This window comes from Phyllopteryx taeniolatus, chromosome 3 (assembly GCF_024500385.1).
Source record: "Phyllopteryx taeniolatus isolate TA_2022b chromosome 3, UOR_Ptae_1.2, whole genome shotgun sequence".
Lineage (NCBI taxonomy): Eukaryota > Metazoa > Chordata > Actinopteri > Syngnathiformes > Syngnathidae > Phyllopteryx > Phyllopteryx taeniolatus.
In genome coordinates, this window is record NC_084504.1 from 31,265,458 (window position 1) to 31,283,303 (window position 17,846).

At 47.0% G+C, this 17,846-nt stretch overlaps 1 protein-coding gene and 1 long non-coding RNA gene across 4 annotated transcripts in view; one reads left to right on the top strand and one right to left on the bottom strand.

The window, feature by feature from the left end:
• LOC133475579 (uncharacterized) overlaps nucleotides 1-17,846 on the bottom strand; it is an 18,064-nt gene continuing 218 nt past the window's right edge. Inside the window, exons 2-5 of one of the 2 annotated variants that reach the window (XR_009787875.1) lie at nucleotides 16,597-16,813; nucleotides 16,024-16,158; nucleotides 14,556-14,737; nucleotides 12,080-12,189 (exon numbers count right to left, since the gene is read on the bottom strand). This is a non-coding gene — a long non-coding RNA (uncharacterized LOC133475579). Of the gene's footprint in view, nucleotides 125-12,079; nucleotides 12,190-14,555; nucleotides 14,738-16,023; nucleotides 16,159-16,596; nucleotides 16,814-17,846 lie in introns of those variants that run through there. The other variant, XR_009787876.1, reaches the window with a different exon arrangement.
• Nucleotides 2,558-17,846, top strand: part of rorb (RAR-related orphan receptor B) — a 24,454-nt gene continuing 9,165 nt past the window's right edge. The window contains exons 1-4 of one of the 2 annotated variants that reach the window (XM_061768621.1): nucleotides 2,558-2,892; nucleotides 16,444-16,529; nucleotides 16,638-16,779; nucleotides 17,198-17,629. In XM_061768621.1, the coding sequence (XP_061624605.1) occupies nucleotides 2,886-2,892; nucleotides 16,444-16,529; nucleotides 16,638-16,779; nucleotides 17,198-17,629 (667 nt within the window). In that variant the 5' untranslated portion in view covers nucleotides 2,558-2,885. Of the gene's footprint in view, nucleotides 2,893-15,471; nucleotides 15,818-16,443; nucleotides 16,530-16,637; nucleotides 16,780-17,197; nucleotides 17,630-17,846 lie in introns of those variants that run through there. The other variant, XM_061768620.1, reaches the window with a different exon arrangement.

Sequence of the window (17,846 nt, forward strand, 5' to 3'; positions counted from 1 at the left end):
TTTTGAACAGGGGCCCTGCTGCATACCTGGAGCCCGGTCCTTGAACCTGTGCGTTAATCCGGTTCCGAAAGCAGCAAAGCAAAAGCCAGGGGTTGGGTTTGGCCCACATTTGTGAACCATCAAGCTGTGTGAAGAAAGTAAGCAAAACCGATGAATAATTCTGCAATTCTAGGAACACAGATAGAGGCTGGGGACTGATGAGGACAGATGAGTTCATAGAAGAAGAAGGAAAAAAAAGAAAAAAAGGAAAAGAAGAAGCAGGCTGAGGAACATGCAGAGGGCCTGAGATTGCATCTCTGCGCAGAATGCGGTTTTCTCCTCGTCCAAGTCGGGCCCTCAGGCATGGCCCGGTCTGCTTCTCCTGCTCCCTTCCTCCTTCTTACCGCCATATGGACACTCCAGATCTCATCGAGTCCTGCCTCCTTGTTCACTTTCAACGCACAATCTACAATCTTGGACGTGTTTACAGGAAATGATCGGCTATTTCTTCTTGTTCTGGAAGAAGAGTTTCCAATAGAGGGTAATCCCTTTTACTGGACTCACCAATTCATTAATAAAGTCCACACTGCACACAGATCATATGAGGACATCTTTTTTTTTTTTTTAAATCACATGACAAAATGGGATTCATTTATTTTAAAGAGCTAAGTATATGCCCCTCCCCCTTTCTGTCCTTCACTGTCTTTCCTCTCATCCCGACCAGTCTGGGATTTTATCACGCTTGCTTTGGTCATTACATCACAAGTACGGAGCTGTTGGTATGGGGGAAATAAGGGATGAAAAAAGGAGGAGTGGAAAAAAAGCGACAGATAAAATGTAGGTCAGTGGAGATGCGCTCGGGGCAGTTTCTCTCTCTCTATGGTCGTGTGTCTCTCTCTCCGTGGGCCGCAACTAAAGAGGCTAAGAGACCGGGGCTGAAAGTGGCTCCATCCCACACCTGCCTCGCCGCGACCTCGCACTGACTGACGGAAGCATCCGTGGCGTTCGCTCGCAGACGACCGCTCCAACGGCAGATGTTGAGCGCCGGGCGTGACGCTAACCCGCCGTGGCGGCACGAGATCTTTTCGGCACAGACGGGACAACACGCACGTTTGTGCGCCTTCACCTTTCAACTTTTCTCATGTACTTCAAACTTCCAGAACTTGGAAGTCACCAGGAGTCAGTGTGGGCTCCAGAGGTGACAGAACCTCGCTCATATTGGGCTCCTGTCATCTATTCCACATCATCAGGGGAAAAAAACTATGGAAACAGTTACTTTGCAAATTCACAAATAACAACAAATGAACGCAAAATGTCAGAAATTCACTTTCCACTAACGCACACCACTGGGATAATCATTGGTCTCCAAGGTACCGAGTATAACTTCCTGACGGTCACAATTGGTCATCCCTAAGGACACCGGAGACGGGTCGTGAAATCAGAGCTGCTCTTCTTTCTGTGACATAAGATCATTAGCTTGCACGTACACGAGATCAGCACCGTCACCGTTCCGTTCTCGGTGTCTTAAATGGCCTGCGACGGTGTATCGATTGCAATTCAAGTTGGCAATCAGCAGCGATATAAAGGGCTTTTGGGTTGCAAAACAGCTGTAATTGCCAGTTCAACGCGATTGTCAGTTGAGGTATCATACTGAGGGGCGTGTCTACGGTTTTGCTTACCTGATTGAGCTCGGAGTGGATTATTTTATTTTTGTTTTTTAACTGCGCACTTGACGCAGCGCAATAATATGATAATGAAACAAATCAGCATATTTTAAATTCACGTTTATCCACTCAAAAGTGAATGTCATGTACTATAAAGAGATGTTGTTTGATGCATTCATCTAAATGTTGGAGCTCTAAAACTGACCAGAGATGGATTGGTAGTTATAATTGACTCTCAATCTATTTGAAATGAAATAATTTGCATCGTGCAGTTATCCAGTAGCCAACTGTGCTTAGAATCATTTTATTTAATGTGATTGTTTTGTAGGTGGGCGACTGGTTAGCACATCTGCCTCGCAGTTCTGAGGGCGGGGGTTCAAATCCCGGCCCCGCCTGTGTGGAGTTTTCACACAGGCTAGGTTGATTGAAGACTCTAAATTGCCCGTAGGTGTGAATGTGAGCGCGAATGGTTGTTTGTTTGTATGTGCCCTGCGATTGGCTGACGACCGGTTCGGGGCGACGGCTGGGGTGGGCTCCAGCACGCCCGCGACCCGCGTGAAGAGAAGCGGTACAAAAAATGGATGATTGCTTTGTATGTACAGTATGTACATGTGGCTGAAATCAGTTGGTATTTTTTTGTGATAATATCTGATGAGCCAAATCGACACGAATCTCTTTCAGTCCAGGAGTGAGAAAATCTGACCACGATAAAGGGTTGACATGTTTTTGGGTGTGTGCATGTTTGAAAACAACCAACAGTGTGTGCAGTACTGTGCCGATTAAATGTGGAGGGCGACGTATTAGTGCGCTCAGCCTGTGCGCGCGCGCGCGCGAGCGAGCGAGCGGGAGGAGCGTAAAGTGCTCGCGTCCAATGGGAGCTGGCGGGCAAAGCCTCTCCGCGCCAGCGCGCTCTCCCTCCCTCCCCCAGCCGGCAGAAAAGAGTGGAAGCCTCCCATCCCGGCGGCAGCGCAAATGTCACGCAAGCGAGCGCACAGCGACACGCCGAACGACCTCCGTCCGCCTCCCCGCGCCTCGCTCTGGGATGCTTTTAGCGCACGGGCCGCCTCCGATCAGGCCAGCCAGCGCTCGTCGACGCTCTTTTAGTTGTTGTTCTTGTTGTTGTTGTTGTTGTTATTTTTAACCGAGGATCTTGCCCACCGAGACGCCCCCCTTTTTATTTGAGCGTTTGTGTTTGTTTCTTCATGACTGCTGCTGTGGGAAGTGAGGCGGAACAGCAACACCATGCGAGGTAAGAGCAACCGGCTCCACGCACGCGCGCGCGCCCTGTCATGTTGGACGCTCAAAGTTTATTGGGGGAGATTTAAAAAAAGAAGAAGAAAAAAAAAAAAAAACAACAACAACTGTCAAGTCAATTTTCGCCGCGATTCACCATGAAGCGAGCGTGCAGAAGTTGATTCAAAGGAGCAGGCGAACAAGTCCACGCGTCGCGCGATTGGAAATGAAAAGTGGCGCCCGATTCATCACTTCGGTCAGATCCACGTCAGCTCGCCCGCATGGCCGCCGGTCGGGGTTACGCGCAGGAAACAGCGAAGGGTTTCTTGCTGATTCGGGGCCGCGCCAAAAAGCGCCTCGGATGTCGGGGCCACTTGTGCGGCGCTCCACTAACCCATTTCCCATCCGCGGGGCGTCCGGCATGTTCAAGTTCAACCTCGATGTCATGTTGTCAGCTCTCGCTCTCTCTCTCTCTCTCTCGCGCGCGCGCGCACACACACGCACGCACGCACGCGCGCACAGGCCTGCGTACGTTCTCACTCGCCCATTTGTTTCTCATATTAGACTATATATAAAACAGTGTTGTATATTGTGTATGCATATTTACATATTTGTTCACATCCATTTGCGGATTCACTCATACTTACTCTTAACGGGCAATTTAGGCCAAATTGCATCATGCAACGTTTGGAACATATGTCGCTGAATTTTGTCTCTTAGGCCAATTATAAACGAAACTTTGCGGAGATATGCATAATCATCATTCGATCCGATTGTTGTTGGTGTAATCGGTGAATGAATTCATTATTTGAATTTTAAAAATGCTGACATTGAATTATGTAAAGTAATTATGTAAAAAGAGTCACATAAAGTGGATGGTGACGTATACACACAATATATGGTTTATCTTCTTAATATAGTTGATCTATTTACCAATCATTAGTTTGCGATCATATCTGCATATTACTTGATGTGGCATTACACTAAAATCAAAACCATGTCATTTAAAAATAAACAAGAAATAACAGCGGCAATAATGCATTCCATTCCAAACATCATCGGAATATTCAATTCGAACTAATCCCCAAGAACTGCATCGAGAGTCTGCATCATCTGTTTGCTGTCATGTTTTCTGTGTTTAGATTTTCTGCCGTTGCTTCGGGTCATCACCGACCTCGAGCCAGAAAAAGAGAAAGAAAAAAACGGGCAAACTGTGGGTTCTGTCGTGCACCTTGCATTTTGGCCTTGCGACCACTCGTGTGCATGGGAGGGGGTGAGGGGTGGCTTCGAGGGGGAGGCGGGTGGGGGGGTTTTCTCCGGAAAGCTCCAGCTTTCACTTTGCAGCCACGGTTAGCAGAGGAGGCCCCTGAAGCGTCTCTCTCACCCCTCTTTCTCCATCTCTATCTCTCTCCATCTTCCTCTCTCGCTCTGCACGCCCGAAAGGGTTTTGTCAGATAGGATTAAATCAGTGTGGGCAGCGCGCCCCCCGCTCTCAACCTGTGTGTGCGTCTCAGCTGTCCTTACATGGAAATGTGCTCACAAGCGCAAGGTTATACAAAAATACAGCCCCCTCCCGTGCCGCGGTAATGATCATTTAACAGTAGCCGCGACTTCGGAAGTTCCGACTGACTGTGATGCCAGGCCAGGACAGAAAAATATCACCTGGGCCTTTTCCGCATTTCAGAAAATGTGGCAATGTGGCTTTGCAAGATGGTTTAGAAAGGAACATTTGCATTCAACGTGATGCTTGACCTTCAATATGAAGTTACAAGTAAATGAAGCCATGTAAAAAAAAAAAAAAAAATGCATTCGCGCAGCGTCAGACGGGTGAGCCGCCTCGATTGCACGATAGGTCGGAGAGTTCAGCACGCGGTAGCCGAAGCAGCGGGAATCTTTGGGCGGGAGAGGGAAGGTCGAAGTGCAGTTTGCGTCAGTGATATGCCTCAATCACAATCTCCCACACGCCTTCTCAGCGGGAAAGAAGGGAACACGACGCAAGTTGGGGACAGGCTGAGGTCAAAGGTGTCACAACAACACACCTGTGAGGTGTGCTGATGCTGTACGTATTGTACACAAGCCATTTATATTTGTGTATCTGTTCCCAGGCCATCAGACACACCGATAGCATCACTTAACACACACACAGTCGGACACTACGCATGACGGCCTCGTGCCAATGCGAATTAGTCCCAGCCTGTTTTGCCGTGGAGGCTCGTGCATCGATCTGTCCGATTCCGAAGCGCCCCGAGATGGATTTTTCACCGAAGCCAACGGAAGCGGTCAGCTCAGATAAATCTATGGCGCGTCACTCGGATGACGTCGCTGGAAACCATAATGTAAGCAACATGTTCCCATTTCCCCTACAACTCGAGCTGTACACTGACGACCCAAATGGTGTCGGAGCAGCAGCGGAAGCATCCTAATTCGGGCCGAACGAGTAGTTTCACGTTCGAAAACACCAAATCACCGATTACCACTGCGACTGCTTGATTTCATGCCGCAGAAGACGCAATAGTCTGTTGTCGGACTCGGTTAGCGTCGATCGTGTTGTTTATTGTGTGTTTGTGCTGACTAATGGCGAGTGTTATGTAAGACGAGAGGAGAGATTACCCCGAGCCCGTGCAGGCCGCATCGCTAATCCCTCAACGCAGCCCCGACTGACTGAGCTCGGGCTCGGCCGCTGTCGCAACACGCACGCGGGACTCGTATCCCACTGGCAAGATACAAGCGGAAGCGATACCGCAGCCTACCCCTCCCGAGCGCGCTGCGTGTGTGTCTGTTGCCCGACGGCAGTCCTGTGGGCCCGCTGAGCCGCTATCATAGCTCATGTTTGTTTAGCATGTGCTCGGCATAGACTTCCATGTTGGTTTTTACTCCGCTGTCGCTATCTCGGGGATATGAGGCGAACCGTGCCCCCCTTTTCTCCTCGGTCCCCCCCCCCCCCCCCCCCCCTTTCAATCTAAATATACACAAAGCGTGGGCTATATGGTACACTCGAGTTTGTGTAGCCACTTTATCTACGCCAGGGGGGATTTTCAAACCCAAACCACTCCTAAACTCTAAATCTGCCTGCAAGTCATAAGTCCTCTTATGCCAATTTTACTGATCCAGGAAGGGAGTTTGTCTCTGTAGAGCTACACAAATATTCAATATTCACATTTTTCTCAGATTTGGAGGGAAGTTTGTTGGAGGCGCTCCTTAATCACAAACGTGTTGCTGGAAGAAAAGATTTGGAGCGGGGGGGGGGGGGGGGGGGGGGGGGGGGGGAACCAACAAATGCAGACCAGCTGAACACCAAATGGTATTAGTGTTTTTCATTACTAGTTGTGTCAAAGCAGCTACAGAGAGCAAAGTTTCGAGACCGCAAATAGAGTACGAATGCAAACGTGGCCAGCAAATCAAACTCTAGAGCATCGAAAAGAAGAATGCTAAGTGGTGGGGTTTCAGCAATTATTGTTTTGTTCTTCATTTCGACCAGATTATGTGTGAAATGATTTCATTTTCCGCACTTGTAGATGGAGAGCTGATTTGAAGTGAACAAATGTTAACGCGGGCATTTAAAATCAGCCGATAAAAGAGAAAAGAAGGGAAGGAGAATGAGACTGAGATAAGAAAGGAGAGCAATTAAAAGATTTAAGGGTTATATAATAAAGTAAGCCCGCATGCGAGTGTGTCTCCCAAAAGTGTGCCTAAAGTGGAGGCTATGCAGTTCATTCGGATGCGCCAAATGGACCTTCAGTCGAAATGGTAGACATACACACACGTACTGATGCGAGATCATGTGATCAGATCACATTTGCAAACCGTATTTGCCCTCAGCGGTGACGAACGCCTGCGCCCATAACGGCGGCGTCCAAAGTCCACACTCGGAAACCGCCGCTTATCTAACTCAAAATCAGATTACAGTACTCCATTTACTGTACCTTTTTTTTTTTTGCGTCACGTTCACATTCCCACCGCTTGTTCTACGAATGTGCATATCTACACATTGGAAATAAGACGGCTTCCCGTATGAAAAAAAAAAAAGCGAGTGAACTCCCTCAAGTTACAAGTGGCGAGCAGATGCAATGAGTCGCTCCGTGTAATCTAAGAGTGTGAAGGTGTTGCGCTGGCAGGTGCGACACTTACACGTTGCAACAATAAGCCTGGGACTTAGCCAAGCGCATCTTTTCTTAATGACAAAGATTAGCCTGTTTTAGTGCTCGTAATCCCATTGAAGAGATTCTTATTAGGACTATCTTTCCTTCTCTTTATCCCCTTCTCTCTCTCTCTCTCTCTCCCTTGAACAACCTCACTTAGCGCAAGTGTGTGTGTGTGTGTGTGTGTGTGTCAGAGAGTGTGAACAACCACTGCTAAGGACACACAGTTGCCGGCGATTGACACGAGGTCTCTTATCCTTCCTTGGCAAAGGGAATGAAATGATGAAACCGAGACCGCCGCTCCTTTTACTCACTCGACTTCAATTTAACGTTGGTAATGTATTCTGTTAAATCATGCCACTAGAGAGAGAGAGAGAGAGAGAGAGAGAGATGGAGAGAGAGAGAGAGATGGAGAGAAAGCAGGTGAAGAGCAGAAGCAGGCTGTGTGCGAGTCTTTGTGATCAATTTTGCCTCTGCGAGAGATGCCCCTGGGGCCACTTTGGGGAGAACCTTGTTAGGCTGAGTTAAATTGTTGCCCGAGGCGAGCTATTAGCGGCCATCCCTGAGAGGACACACAGTCGCACGCGCGCGCGCGCGCGCCCACATATCGCAGGCTCCTGCACTTCAACAGAAACGCACACGCGTGCATTCGAACGCTCGCATCGGCTCCTCTCATTCATATGCTCGTGTTCACTCTGGCTTCGCTCGCAGGAATACAAAACCACACGCAGCCGCCGTGGAAGAATCCGAACTTCAGGCAGTCAAGTGTAAAAAGATTCAGTTAGTGGGCGGGGGGGGGGGGGGGAAAAGATGGCTTTCACAGTCACACTTAAGTGTGAAAAAAATAAATAAATCAAGAGTTCAACCAAAGTACGACAAATACCTTGGCGGAATCACTTAAGGGTTATGTGGGCTGTGTGCAACTTTATTGTGTGCTATTTTGCTAAGCGCGTTTCGATTGCTTGTGATGTCTCCATTGGAGCCGACCGCTAGTTTCACGCAAGATAAGTTCACCCGAGCGCAATGAAAGACAAAACTAACAATCTGTTCTAGTCGATTCAAGTTGTTTTTGTCAAGAAATAACAAGTATGGCGTTTGAAAGGGGATACACAAGCGTCACTGTAAGGCAAGTAGAATCGCGGGAATTCTCCCTGCGGCCAATCAGCAAACACCGCATAATGACGCTCAAGTTTCGATTAAATGAAAAGTATATTGTCGTCATGAACATAATGAGAGTGAAACCACGATTTGACAACAATGGCTGTAAGAGATAGATGGTAAACATTAGTAAACATTCTCGGGTACCTTGAAAAGTGCTCGATTATTCAAAGTGATTGTTATTTATTATTATTGCTATGAATGCAAGCGTCACCTCAGATGCATTGTTGGGCGGAAAGTGTGCAGGTATTATTAAGTGTTGCATAAACGGATGCAGTAAACTTTCTCTCTTCCTGCTCTTCATCTCAAAATGATGTATTTCGTTTTTTTGCTACAGTTGCATTTACCGGCTTGCTCGCTCGGTCCTTACACCTTAAATAAGAAATTAAGACTTTTTGTCTTTGCACGCATGTCCCTCCCTTCTTCTCTACTCGTCTCTCTAACCTCTTCGGCTTCGCTGGGATAGCCACCTTTTTCTCTCCCTTCCCCCTTCAAAGGCAGACACACAATCACACATACACACACTGTCATCTACAATTAGACTCAAGAGAAACACCATAGGAGGAGCGTTGAAGGAGGATGAGGACATGGCCAACGCCAACAAACATTATTTTCCCACCGCAGGAGGGAAGGACCTCACTCGGTGTGTGTAAACATTTTCTCCTGCGCGTTCGTTGCCTCAATCCAAGGAAAATTTGCACACGAGCACTCCCGTCGGCGTTGCGGCTCAGCTTAGTGCGCGCACATGCGCTTGCGCTGACGCGAGGGCCGAGTCATGACGGCGAGCGGTAAAAGACAGAGCTTCGAGCCATGTGTGTGCGTGTGTTGTCCGTCTGTCTCCGTGTGTGTACATTCTCATGGCTGACTTCGGGACTGTAATGGCCAGATGCAGACCTCTCACACTCGTTCCACTCTGATGCGTTCGCTCGGTGCTTAAGGAAAGGTCAAAGGCTGTCAGGGTCCTACGGGTCACCGAAGGGCACGAGTGTTCGCCTGTGTGTGATTATGTACAGTGACCATGAGAGGCAGATGGGCAGACTCGGTGCGTGCGTGTGTGTGTGTGTGTGTGTGTGTGTGTGTGTGTGTGTGTGGGCAGGGGTTGGGTTTACCCTGTGGATTTTTTCCCACGCCTCCTTCTCCCCTTATCCATCTGAGGACACATGCCGCATTGGGTGGGAGACTGTGCGTGTCTTGGGAGGGGAAGGGGTTAAGCATAGAATGTCGTACTGTAATGTCTGCTTTTTCAAAAGCAGTTCACAGTCGTTGATGCATTCAAGCATATTTGAATGTGTTGCAAATTGTGTGTGTGTGTGTGTGTGTGTGAGTGAGTGAGTGTGAGAATCGATGCACTGGATAACAGCCAGTGGCCCCCTTCTGTTCCCTCTCTGTGGTGTCCAATCACACTGCAGCACAATAGTCTTTGAACAAACTGCAGCTGATCCCAGACCTGCTATCTGAGCAATTACCCAGAGTGCTTCGCGGCTGCATGGCAAGCTGGACAAGCTCATGCCCTCTGACACACAGCATGGGGAGGGTGGTGTGTGTGTGTGTGTGTGGGGGGGGGTTCTCTACTGTTTGTACATTTGTGCTTGAAGACAGTTGGGCTCGGTTCGATGACGACGGATTTTTTCGGGCGTTGTGACAAGCAATATGCATGTAAAGCGCTTAACACACAGACAACCACCCAATGGAAGTTTTCTGCTACATTTTAGGTTCTGTAACGATTCATCCACCAGCAAAATCTTTCACTGAAATAATATTTTGAACCGTGAATTTTTAAATTCACTGTTTGACAATGAACTGAAAAAAATAGTAATGTTCATTATTATTTCTTAACTGAGATGTCAAATTATAGTTATTTACAATCCTGAACAGAAATTTTTTTTTTTGAGATTGAATTCTGGTTAATATTTCCTGAAGAAGCCGAGTGATCTGGCTTAAATAAAAAAAAAAAATTAATAAAAATAAAAAATAAAAGGTGAATTCCTCATTCCTGTTCAAAATTTTTAAATGTTGAGAGTTCATTAAAAATGAAAGAGTTTGTGTTAAAGCGCGAGCAGATGCTGGATGGTCTCTAGGCAAATACGTGGTGGGAGGGAGTGGGGGGGGGGGGGGGCGTGGGGTCTCGTAAATGTGTCCAATTACTGTAGATGCTGCAACAGTGTGACAAAGACATGTTTGGCGGCGGGGGGGGGGGGGGACCCCAGGCGGTGCGGGCGGGGGGGCATTGCTGCTGTGTGGCATTATGATTATTATTGTAACACACACACACACACACACACACACGACTGGTTTCAAGCCTTGCGTTAGCATGGCAACACGCATCCGTCATGAGTTTAGATGACTAAATAAAGGAAATAGGCCAGTTGTGAAGGGTACTAACATAACTGCAGACTGCTTTTGGGTCCACTTCTGCTGGGGTATCGACCCCTGTGGTACGGTACTTAAAGGGTGGAGCGAGACACATTGCAGTCCAGTGATCGGGTGACATCAAATTGAACTCTTCTCATGCACGGCAAATGTTTTTTTTGGGGGGGGGGGATTAGACAGCCAGTGTGTTGCGTTCCTCTTCATTGAAAGTTACGCTCTGTGTCACTGGTTTCATGTCACACTGTTTACATAGCAGATGCCGATATTACGATTCCGCCTACATAACCTGTGGCGGGACACCAAACCTGATCAGCGTTGTGTTCCAAAGTGCACCGTGACAAGCTGAACTGAATGGCACCTTTGAATTTGAATTCAACTGTAATTGGATTTCACTTGGTGGGAATATGACTTAAGTGCACACATTTGCGGTTCGGCAATCGTAAACTCGCCCTCACGCTGATTTTTTTTGTCTTCTCCAGAACCTAACCGACGTTTATCAGCAGAAAAACCCGCCCACTTGTGATTTTCTATGATGTGATCAAAAAGTCAGAATGTCTTTTTTTCACAGCAAAATACTATTTACGGTATGCATGTATGTACTTTGCGAGAACAGTTCTGAAGTGACGGTTGTTAAAATATCCTGTAGCGTCGGGTATAGCCTCGTGTTCATCTATGAGGTCGCGCAACGAGCGCTAGCGCAGTCGGATGTCAAGCCACCTTGAACACAGTGCCAAGCTAATTTGCTCAAGAAACACGTCATCACTTTACCTAATGGAATTTAATGTCCATTCATCATCTGAATGCGACTTCCACCCAACAACTGATGTTTACGCTTATAAAATCCCTCTTTTCAAGATATCAGCGCTAGCAGCAGGCTAGCGAGTTAGCAGCTAGCTGGATGCAGAGGTTGAGGAGGAAAGTCGGTTTTTTTAAGCACTTATTTTTATAGTTTGTGGTGCATTTGTGGTCTAAACTTCCAGGGGGCGTCAATTATGCGCAGAAGTTTGCTAATTGCGCCCCGGCTCGGTCCCTGTCCCCCGCGGGGGTCCGCTCGGTTCGATCTGGGTGGGATGTATAGGAATGAAGGGGGCGTTGTATGTAAGGTCAGTGTAGTACTTTTGTCAAAACATTACTCACGGAGTTTGTCACTTTCTGAGAATGAAATTAAAAGTGAGTATCGAGGAGTTCTCAGGTTCAGCAGAGGAACTAGAATTTTAAAAATTCCTACACAGTATATCACAAATTCACAGCGTTCGGATGCCGTGACAGAAAAACGCAGACGTCTGAGTCAGAAGGAGGCAAAGAACACGAGCCGTATGAAAGTGACTGAAAATGAGTTGGTTAAGAAGAGCACGTAGTCCGCGGCTCTTCACGGAGTTTTAGATGCAAGTAAGACGACGTGCTGCTCAAGTCCATTTGAATCCAGAGGCAGAGGAGCATTTGCTTGATTTTAATGGGACAGTAAGATGTGCAAACATGAGAGGAGACACAGGGGAGATAACCCGAGCAGCATTCTTATGCGATATTCCCAGACGTGTGACTTAATTCACTCAGCAATCACAGCAGCAGAAGTTTTTGCAGTGTTTTTCATCATCAGCGGACGGGAAGAAAAAGCTCGTTCCTCTCTCGGCTTTATGAGACGAGTTCTGCCGTGAGATGGAAATAGATCATGAAATACAGAAACTGAGATGATTTCCAAGTCACACAGCCACTTACAAGCGTGGAGGAACACTCAGAGACGTGCGGCAATGTCAAACAGACTGAAGTGGAAGGGATGGCGAATAGTGATAACATAATTCAGAGTGTGTAAGACATCTAAGGCCGGCACCAGACTTCGCGTTCACATTTAACAAGCCGCTTCGGGGGAGGGAAGCAGAAAGTGTCGGTTTCCTTCAGTCTCCCTCAAGATACCTCGTTAACTTGGAAAGAAACAATTCATATTTTTAATATTGTGGAAACACCACCCGCAGTCATCCTCAACGAATCAACCCCTGGGAGCTCGGGAGTTTTGTTTGCCTTACTGAAGTGTCTCACGCTGGCAAAAAAGTTAGGATGGAAAGTGAGATCTAGCGAGTGTTCCATTACACGGGACACGACAGCAGCAATTCTCGATTGTGTCTTTGTGTTGCTCTGGCTGTTTTTCTTGTTTTGGGGCCATCCCGCAGGCTGAAGAAATGAAACATGCATGTCCAGTCTGCCTCTTCCCAACAACACACACACACACACACACACACAAGCTTAAAATGTACAGCAACACCTAGTGGACTGCATTTGCTGTTGCATGATGAATCTGGAAACTCGAGTCATGTCACATAGTTCATAACCACTAATGAGTGTGTTTGTGTGTTATAAGATGAAATATTGTAATGATAGCGGCGGCAACATGCTGCTTTTTTTTTTTCCCCCCGTTCCTGGTAGCGCACCGGAGATAATTAGCACTCTATTTAAAGAGGGGCAGCCCAGGAAATACACAGGAGAACCTCACTTCATTAAAAATCAATTATGATCACGCACGTGCTGGTGTAATATAGTCCTCATGGCCACAATCAGTTACACACGCACACACGTGCAGAGTTAACAGCACAACTATCTGGCCTTGTTATTTGGAAAGTGGTCTTTCTTTTTCTCTCGTGAGCTTGCGACTGATCCTCCTCTTAGCTGAGGAATCGCCAGCATTGCAGTCCTGCTCTTACGTAACAACCTCGGGATAAACACTCACACTCAGAGTAGTCAGTCACTCAGCTCAGGCGTCTTCTCCACCCACGCCGGCGAGGAGAGCTCACCAGGAGCAAGTCACACAGTTACTTCTGAGTTATCACAAAACATTCCTGCATCCACCTCTATATCAGATATTGTACCGCAACAAAATGACATGGAGTCTTGCCTGGCCCGTGCCACCAACCCAGTCATGAAGTTTGGCGGAAATAGGCAGTAGAACTATAGGGAGACTGCGCAATCTAAAATTTAGAACTGAAGAAGCCTTTTGCTTTAAAAGTGAAACGTCTGCAACAAACAAGAACAGAGTCCAATTGCATCGATTCAACCTTTGCGGCTTACCGTGACCAGGAATGTCTGAGAATCTACACGGATAACAGGCAGAATAGTTTTTATATCATGCAGCTCACCAAAAATACGCAATCACCCTCGTACAGGGAGAAAAACATACTTTTTTTGCATCATACATGTCTGGAAAGAGAGCTTGGACTTTTTGCCTTCAAGTGATACTTTGTAGAAATTCACTAAATTGGTGCCTGTGTACAAACCAGTGTAACTTGTCAAAGCAATAACAACCTCAATTCTGCTATCATCCACCAGCGCACTTGAAGTATAACAATAAGCAGAAAGCAAATATTGTTTTGGAGAAGAAGTGGGAGTCCTTTGCTTGAACAATTCCCAAATCCTCAACAGCTGCGATAGAAAGAGACAAACAGGACACTCGATGACATCACTTCCTTTAAGAGTGTGACGGCTTAGCACATCATCGCTGTGACAGCCAGACGAGTGCAGCGAGTGGGTGGTCACCCTGGCAACAGCAATGCTGTCATGACCGTATCTCTATATCCTACCTGACAGTCCCCGCTGGCAAGGCGCGCATCGCACGCACACGGCCGACAATGCGCACACCCACACGCACACGCGCCACACACGCACTTCCACTTTATTTGTGGAAAAACTCACTGCAACACAAACGCTCGCTGAAACAATACTCATGCCCACACGTCCGTGCTCCTTTGGGCATAATTGTGTAGTACAAAGAGGAGTACAAGCTCCCACGGGCGAAGAAGACGTACAGTGAATATACATGTATGTATACTGTAATCACTGGAGGAGGGCTGTCGACACTTGCTCATCTATGGTAGACGCAAACCTTTGCAGGAAAGCAACAGAAAGCCGTGCATACGTCCACATCACAGCAGCAAATGGAAACAGCAGGAATGAATGTACAACATAGATGAGACGTTTATTGTACGGTCTGTACGGTGAATCTGTACGGTCCCAGACGCAAACTGACCCGTTTCTTAGAAGTGCCTCACGGGCCTCGTTCATCGACTTCCCCCACGCACGTGTCGTCCGCGTCGTCCCAGTCTGGTGCCGTGCTCTGAGCCATTTTGAAGACAGTTGGGCGGGAATGGGTGGAAATGGGTCAGGCCTTGAGCTGCGCCACAACTCACAGCATGAGCGCTGCTAGATTTACTGGAGGGGAAAAAAGCTTCAGCCCTCCGTCATTGGTTCACCCACAGACTATCGGGTGCAAAGCGACAAAATCATCTGTTGTTTGACTCGTACATTTTACAACCACTTTACCAACACACAATTTATTTTTTTTTTTTTTTTAATCAATAACACTCTTTACCACACACCATTTCACCATGTTCATTATTGTGAAAAATAATGACATTGATTTACACAGCGGATCCGAAAGTTAGCAAACGGTGATTCGGGTCAACTATTGTTGTGCACCGCATCGATGCAAAACGACGGCATCACTCATCCGCACACCCGCGGGTTGGAGCGGTAAAACCACTCGAGGTGCGAGTGTACAGTGTAGTGTTGAGAGCAGTCTGTAACTAACTACTCACTCGCTTAGACAGACGGAACTGTCCCCAGTGATCCGCATATAGGATTATCCAATTACACACACTGCACACTCATTCCTGCGTAAGGCTATATTAATTTGTGAACACCTATCAAATGAAACATGCTGTATAAACAGTATGGACTGACTGACTTACTAGCCTTTTCACTGGACTTCACCTTCACAACGTAGTAAGAGTTCAGAGTAAGAGCTGTTTCAAAACTACCCAGTAAGTTGCTACCAACACCATCAGAGAAGTATTATTTCTTGTCATTTGCAGTGCACCGTGAGCATTTTGAGCAAAATTGAGTTTAACCCATGCACATGGCACGTGGATCCATTTGGGTTATTGATGCATTTCCAGCAAATCAAACAAAATTTGCCGAATTTCCGTTGAACTGAACGACGGTGAGTGGATATCTTAGCAGCGTTTAGGACAGTGTTCAGCACCACCAGCTTGTTGGGAAATAATTTAGGATTAGATCGGCCGCATAATCTCTTTAGAGAGTGTGCAATCTCAGCAGACAGACCTGCCTGTCACTGCATACAGCTACCTATCACTTAACAGGAAGTGCAGCTTTCGCTTTCCATAGACGATGGATGATAGGCTCAGATACACGAGCAACAGGTGCGCTTGTGTGTTCCAGTGAAATACTGTGGCCTTTGGTTTTGGCTGTACATGGAGCTGCCTATACACAGTGAGTAACATTTTAAAAGGAAACGTAATACATTTTGATTTTAAAAGGACGTCAAGTATAGTTAAAATAGGTATGTGGGTGAATGATTAAGGAAAGAAAGGCTTAAATGTGAAAAAGTGGTAGAAATTTTGATCGTTGGAGTGAAAAGTGGTCAGCAGTGATGGAACATTTTTTTGTCTTTTTTAATTATGGGCAACATTACTAACCTGCAGGGGTGTTTCCTTTAAGTGGGAGACGAGAGATGAGAGCCACAATTAGTGCAGCGTTGTCGCCGAGGTGTTTGAGTGTGTGCTTGGGAGCGTGCGTGCGGTCTGCCATGTCGCAGTCATTAAGAGAAACTCCTGCAAAGACATACAGAAGGTCTACATGTCACACTGCCCTTGTGAAGGTGTTTTCATAACTCTCAGACATTGTGTAGTACACACACACACACACACACAGACGCACGCACTGCCACTTCACTGCGCTCTTACAGCCAACTAGGTTACGTGCATTTTCTTTTTTTTTACTCTCCAATAAGACCATCGACTGAGGTTCTAAAAATATGTTCGCTGAAGTGACCATGTTAAGCTTTACTTCAGCTAACATTTTAAAATCTGTCTTTGTACGCCTTGCTCTGCTTGCAGCCCAAATCGAAGTTATACCATGCAAAATCTGCGGAGACAAATCATCTGGGATCCACTACGGAGTCATCACATGTGAGGGATGTAAGGTAAGACTTCATCAAGTGGGAGACAACACAACATCACAAAAGTCGTTTGTCTGTTTTGTTCAGATACCTGTGAGTCAGTCTTCATGCATTGTGTTGACGTGTAATCAGGGATTCTTCAGAAGGAGTCAGCAGAACAATGCGTCCTACTCCTGCCCCCGCCAGAGGAACTGCCTCATCGACAGAACAAACCGCAACCGGTGCCAACACTGCCGCCTTCAGAAGTGTCTCGCCCTAGGAATGTCCAGAGATGGTGAGGCCATTTTCATCTACACCGGACTTGGATCCTGTACGTGAAATGAACATTGACATGTAAATGCTCAAGTAGTAATTTACCTATTTTGGACAATTCTATATTTCCAATTTTGGGGAACAACCTTTTGCTGCACCGGCATGACTGTGCCCCATTGGGTGGGTGGCTGAGAGAGTTTAGTAAGGAAGAACCTGACTCAATCCCACCAATAGGGATGAAATAGAACCAGGGATATTGCGAACCAGGCCAACATGAGTGACCTTGGACCACATAAACATTCCCACAGACAAAGTCCAAAATGCAAGGACAAAATATGAATATTCACTATAACAAGCGTTGTTGTTTTGATATTGTTCATTGAAAAATCTCTCTCTCTCTCTCTCTCTCTCTCTCTCTCACTCTTTTTTGATGTTGTTAGCGGTTAAGTTTGGCCGCATGTCCAAGAAACAACGTGACAGTCTGTATGCAGAGGTCCAAAAGCACCAAGCACGACTACAGGAGCAGCGGCAGCAACAGACCGGAGAAGCAGAAGCTTTGGCACGTGTCTACTCATCTAGCCTAACCAATGGACTGTCAACCCTCAACCATGAGATTGGGGGCACTTATGCCAACGGTCATGTCATCGACCTGCCCAAGGGTGCCCACAGCAATGGCGCCGGACTTCCAGGGGGCTACTATGGGATGGATTCCACCCAGCCGTCTCCAGACCAGTCGGGTTTGGACATGTCAGGCATGAAGCACATTAAACAGGAGCCGGTGTACGACCTGACGCCGGTACCCAACCTGTTCAGCTACGGAGGCTACCAGGACAGTCAACTGGGACACAACAACGTCAGCATGGGAGAACTAGGTAACGATTACGTCATCGCTAGAGAGCACATAGCCATCATTTGAAATTTCGACAATCCAGTCCTGCAGGGAGAATGTGCGTCAGAATGATAATCTTGGAGCAGAACGGATGACAACATAGCAAATTGCTGACACATTCACAAAGGCTCTAATCGCTTATATACTATAGCAACCTACTAACTACTAATACATACATGCATACAGAACAAGTGTAAACA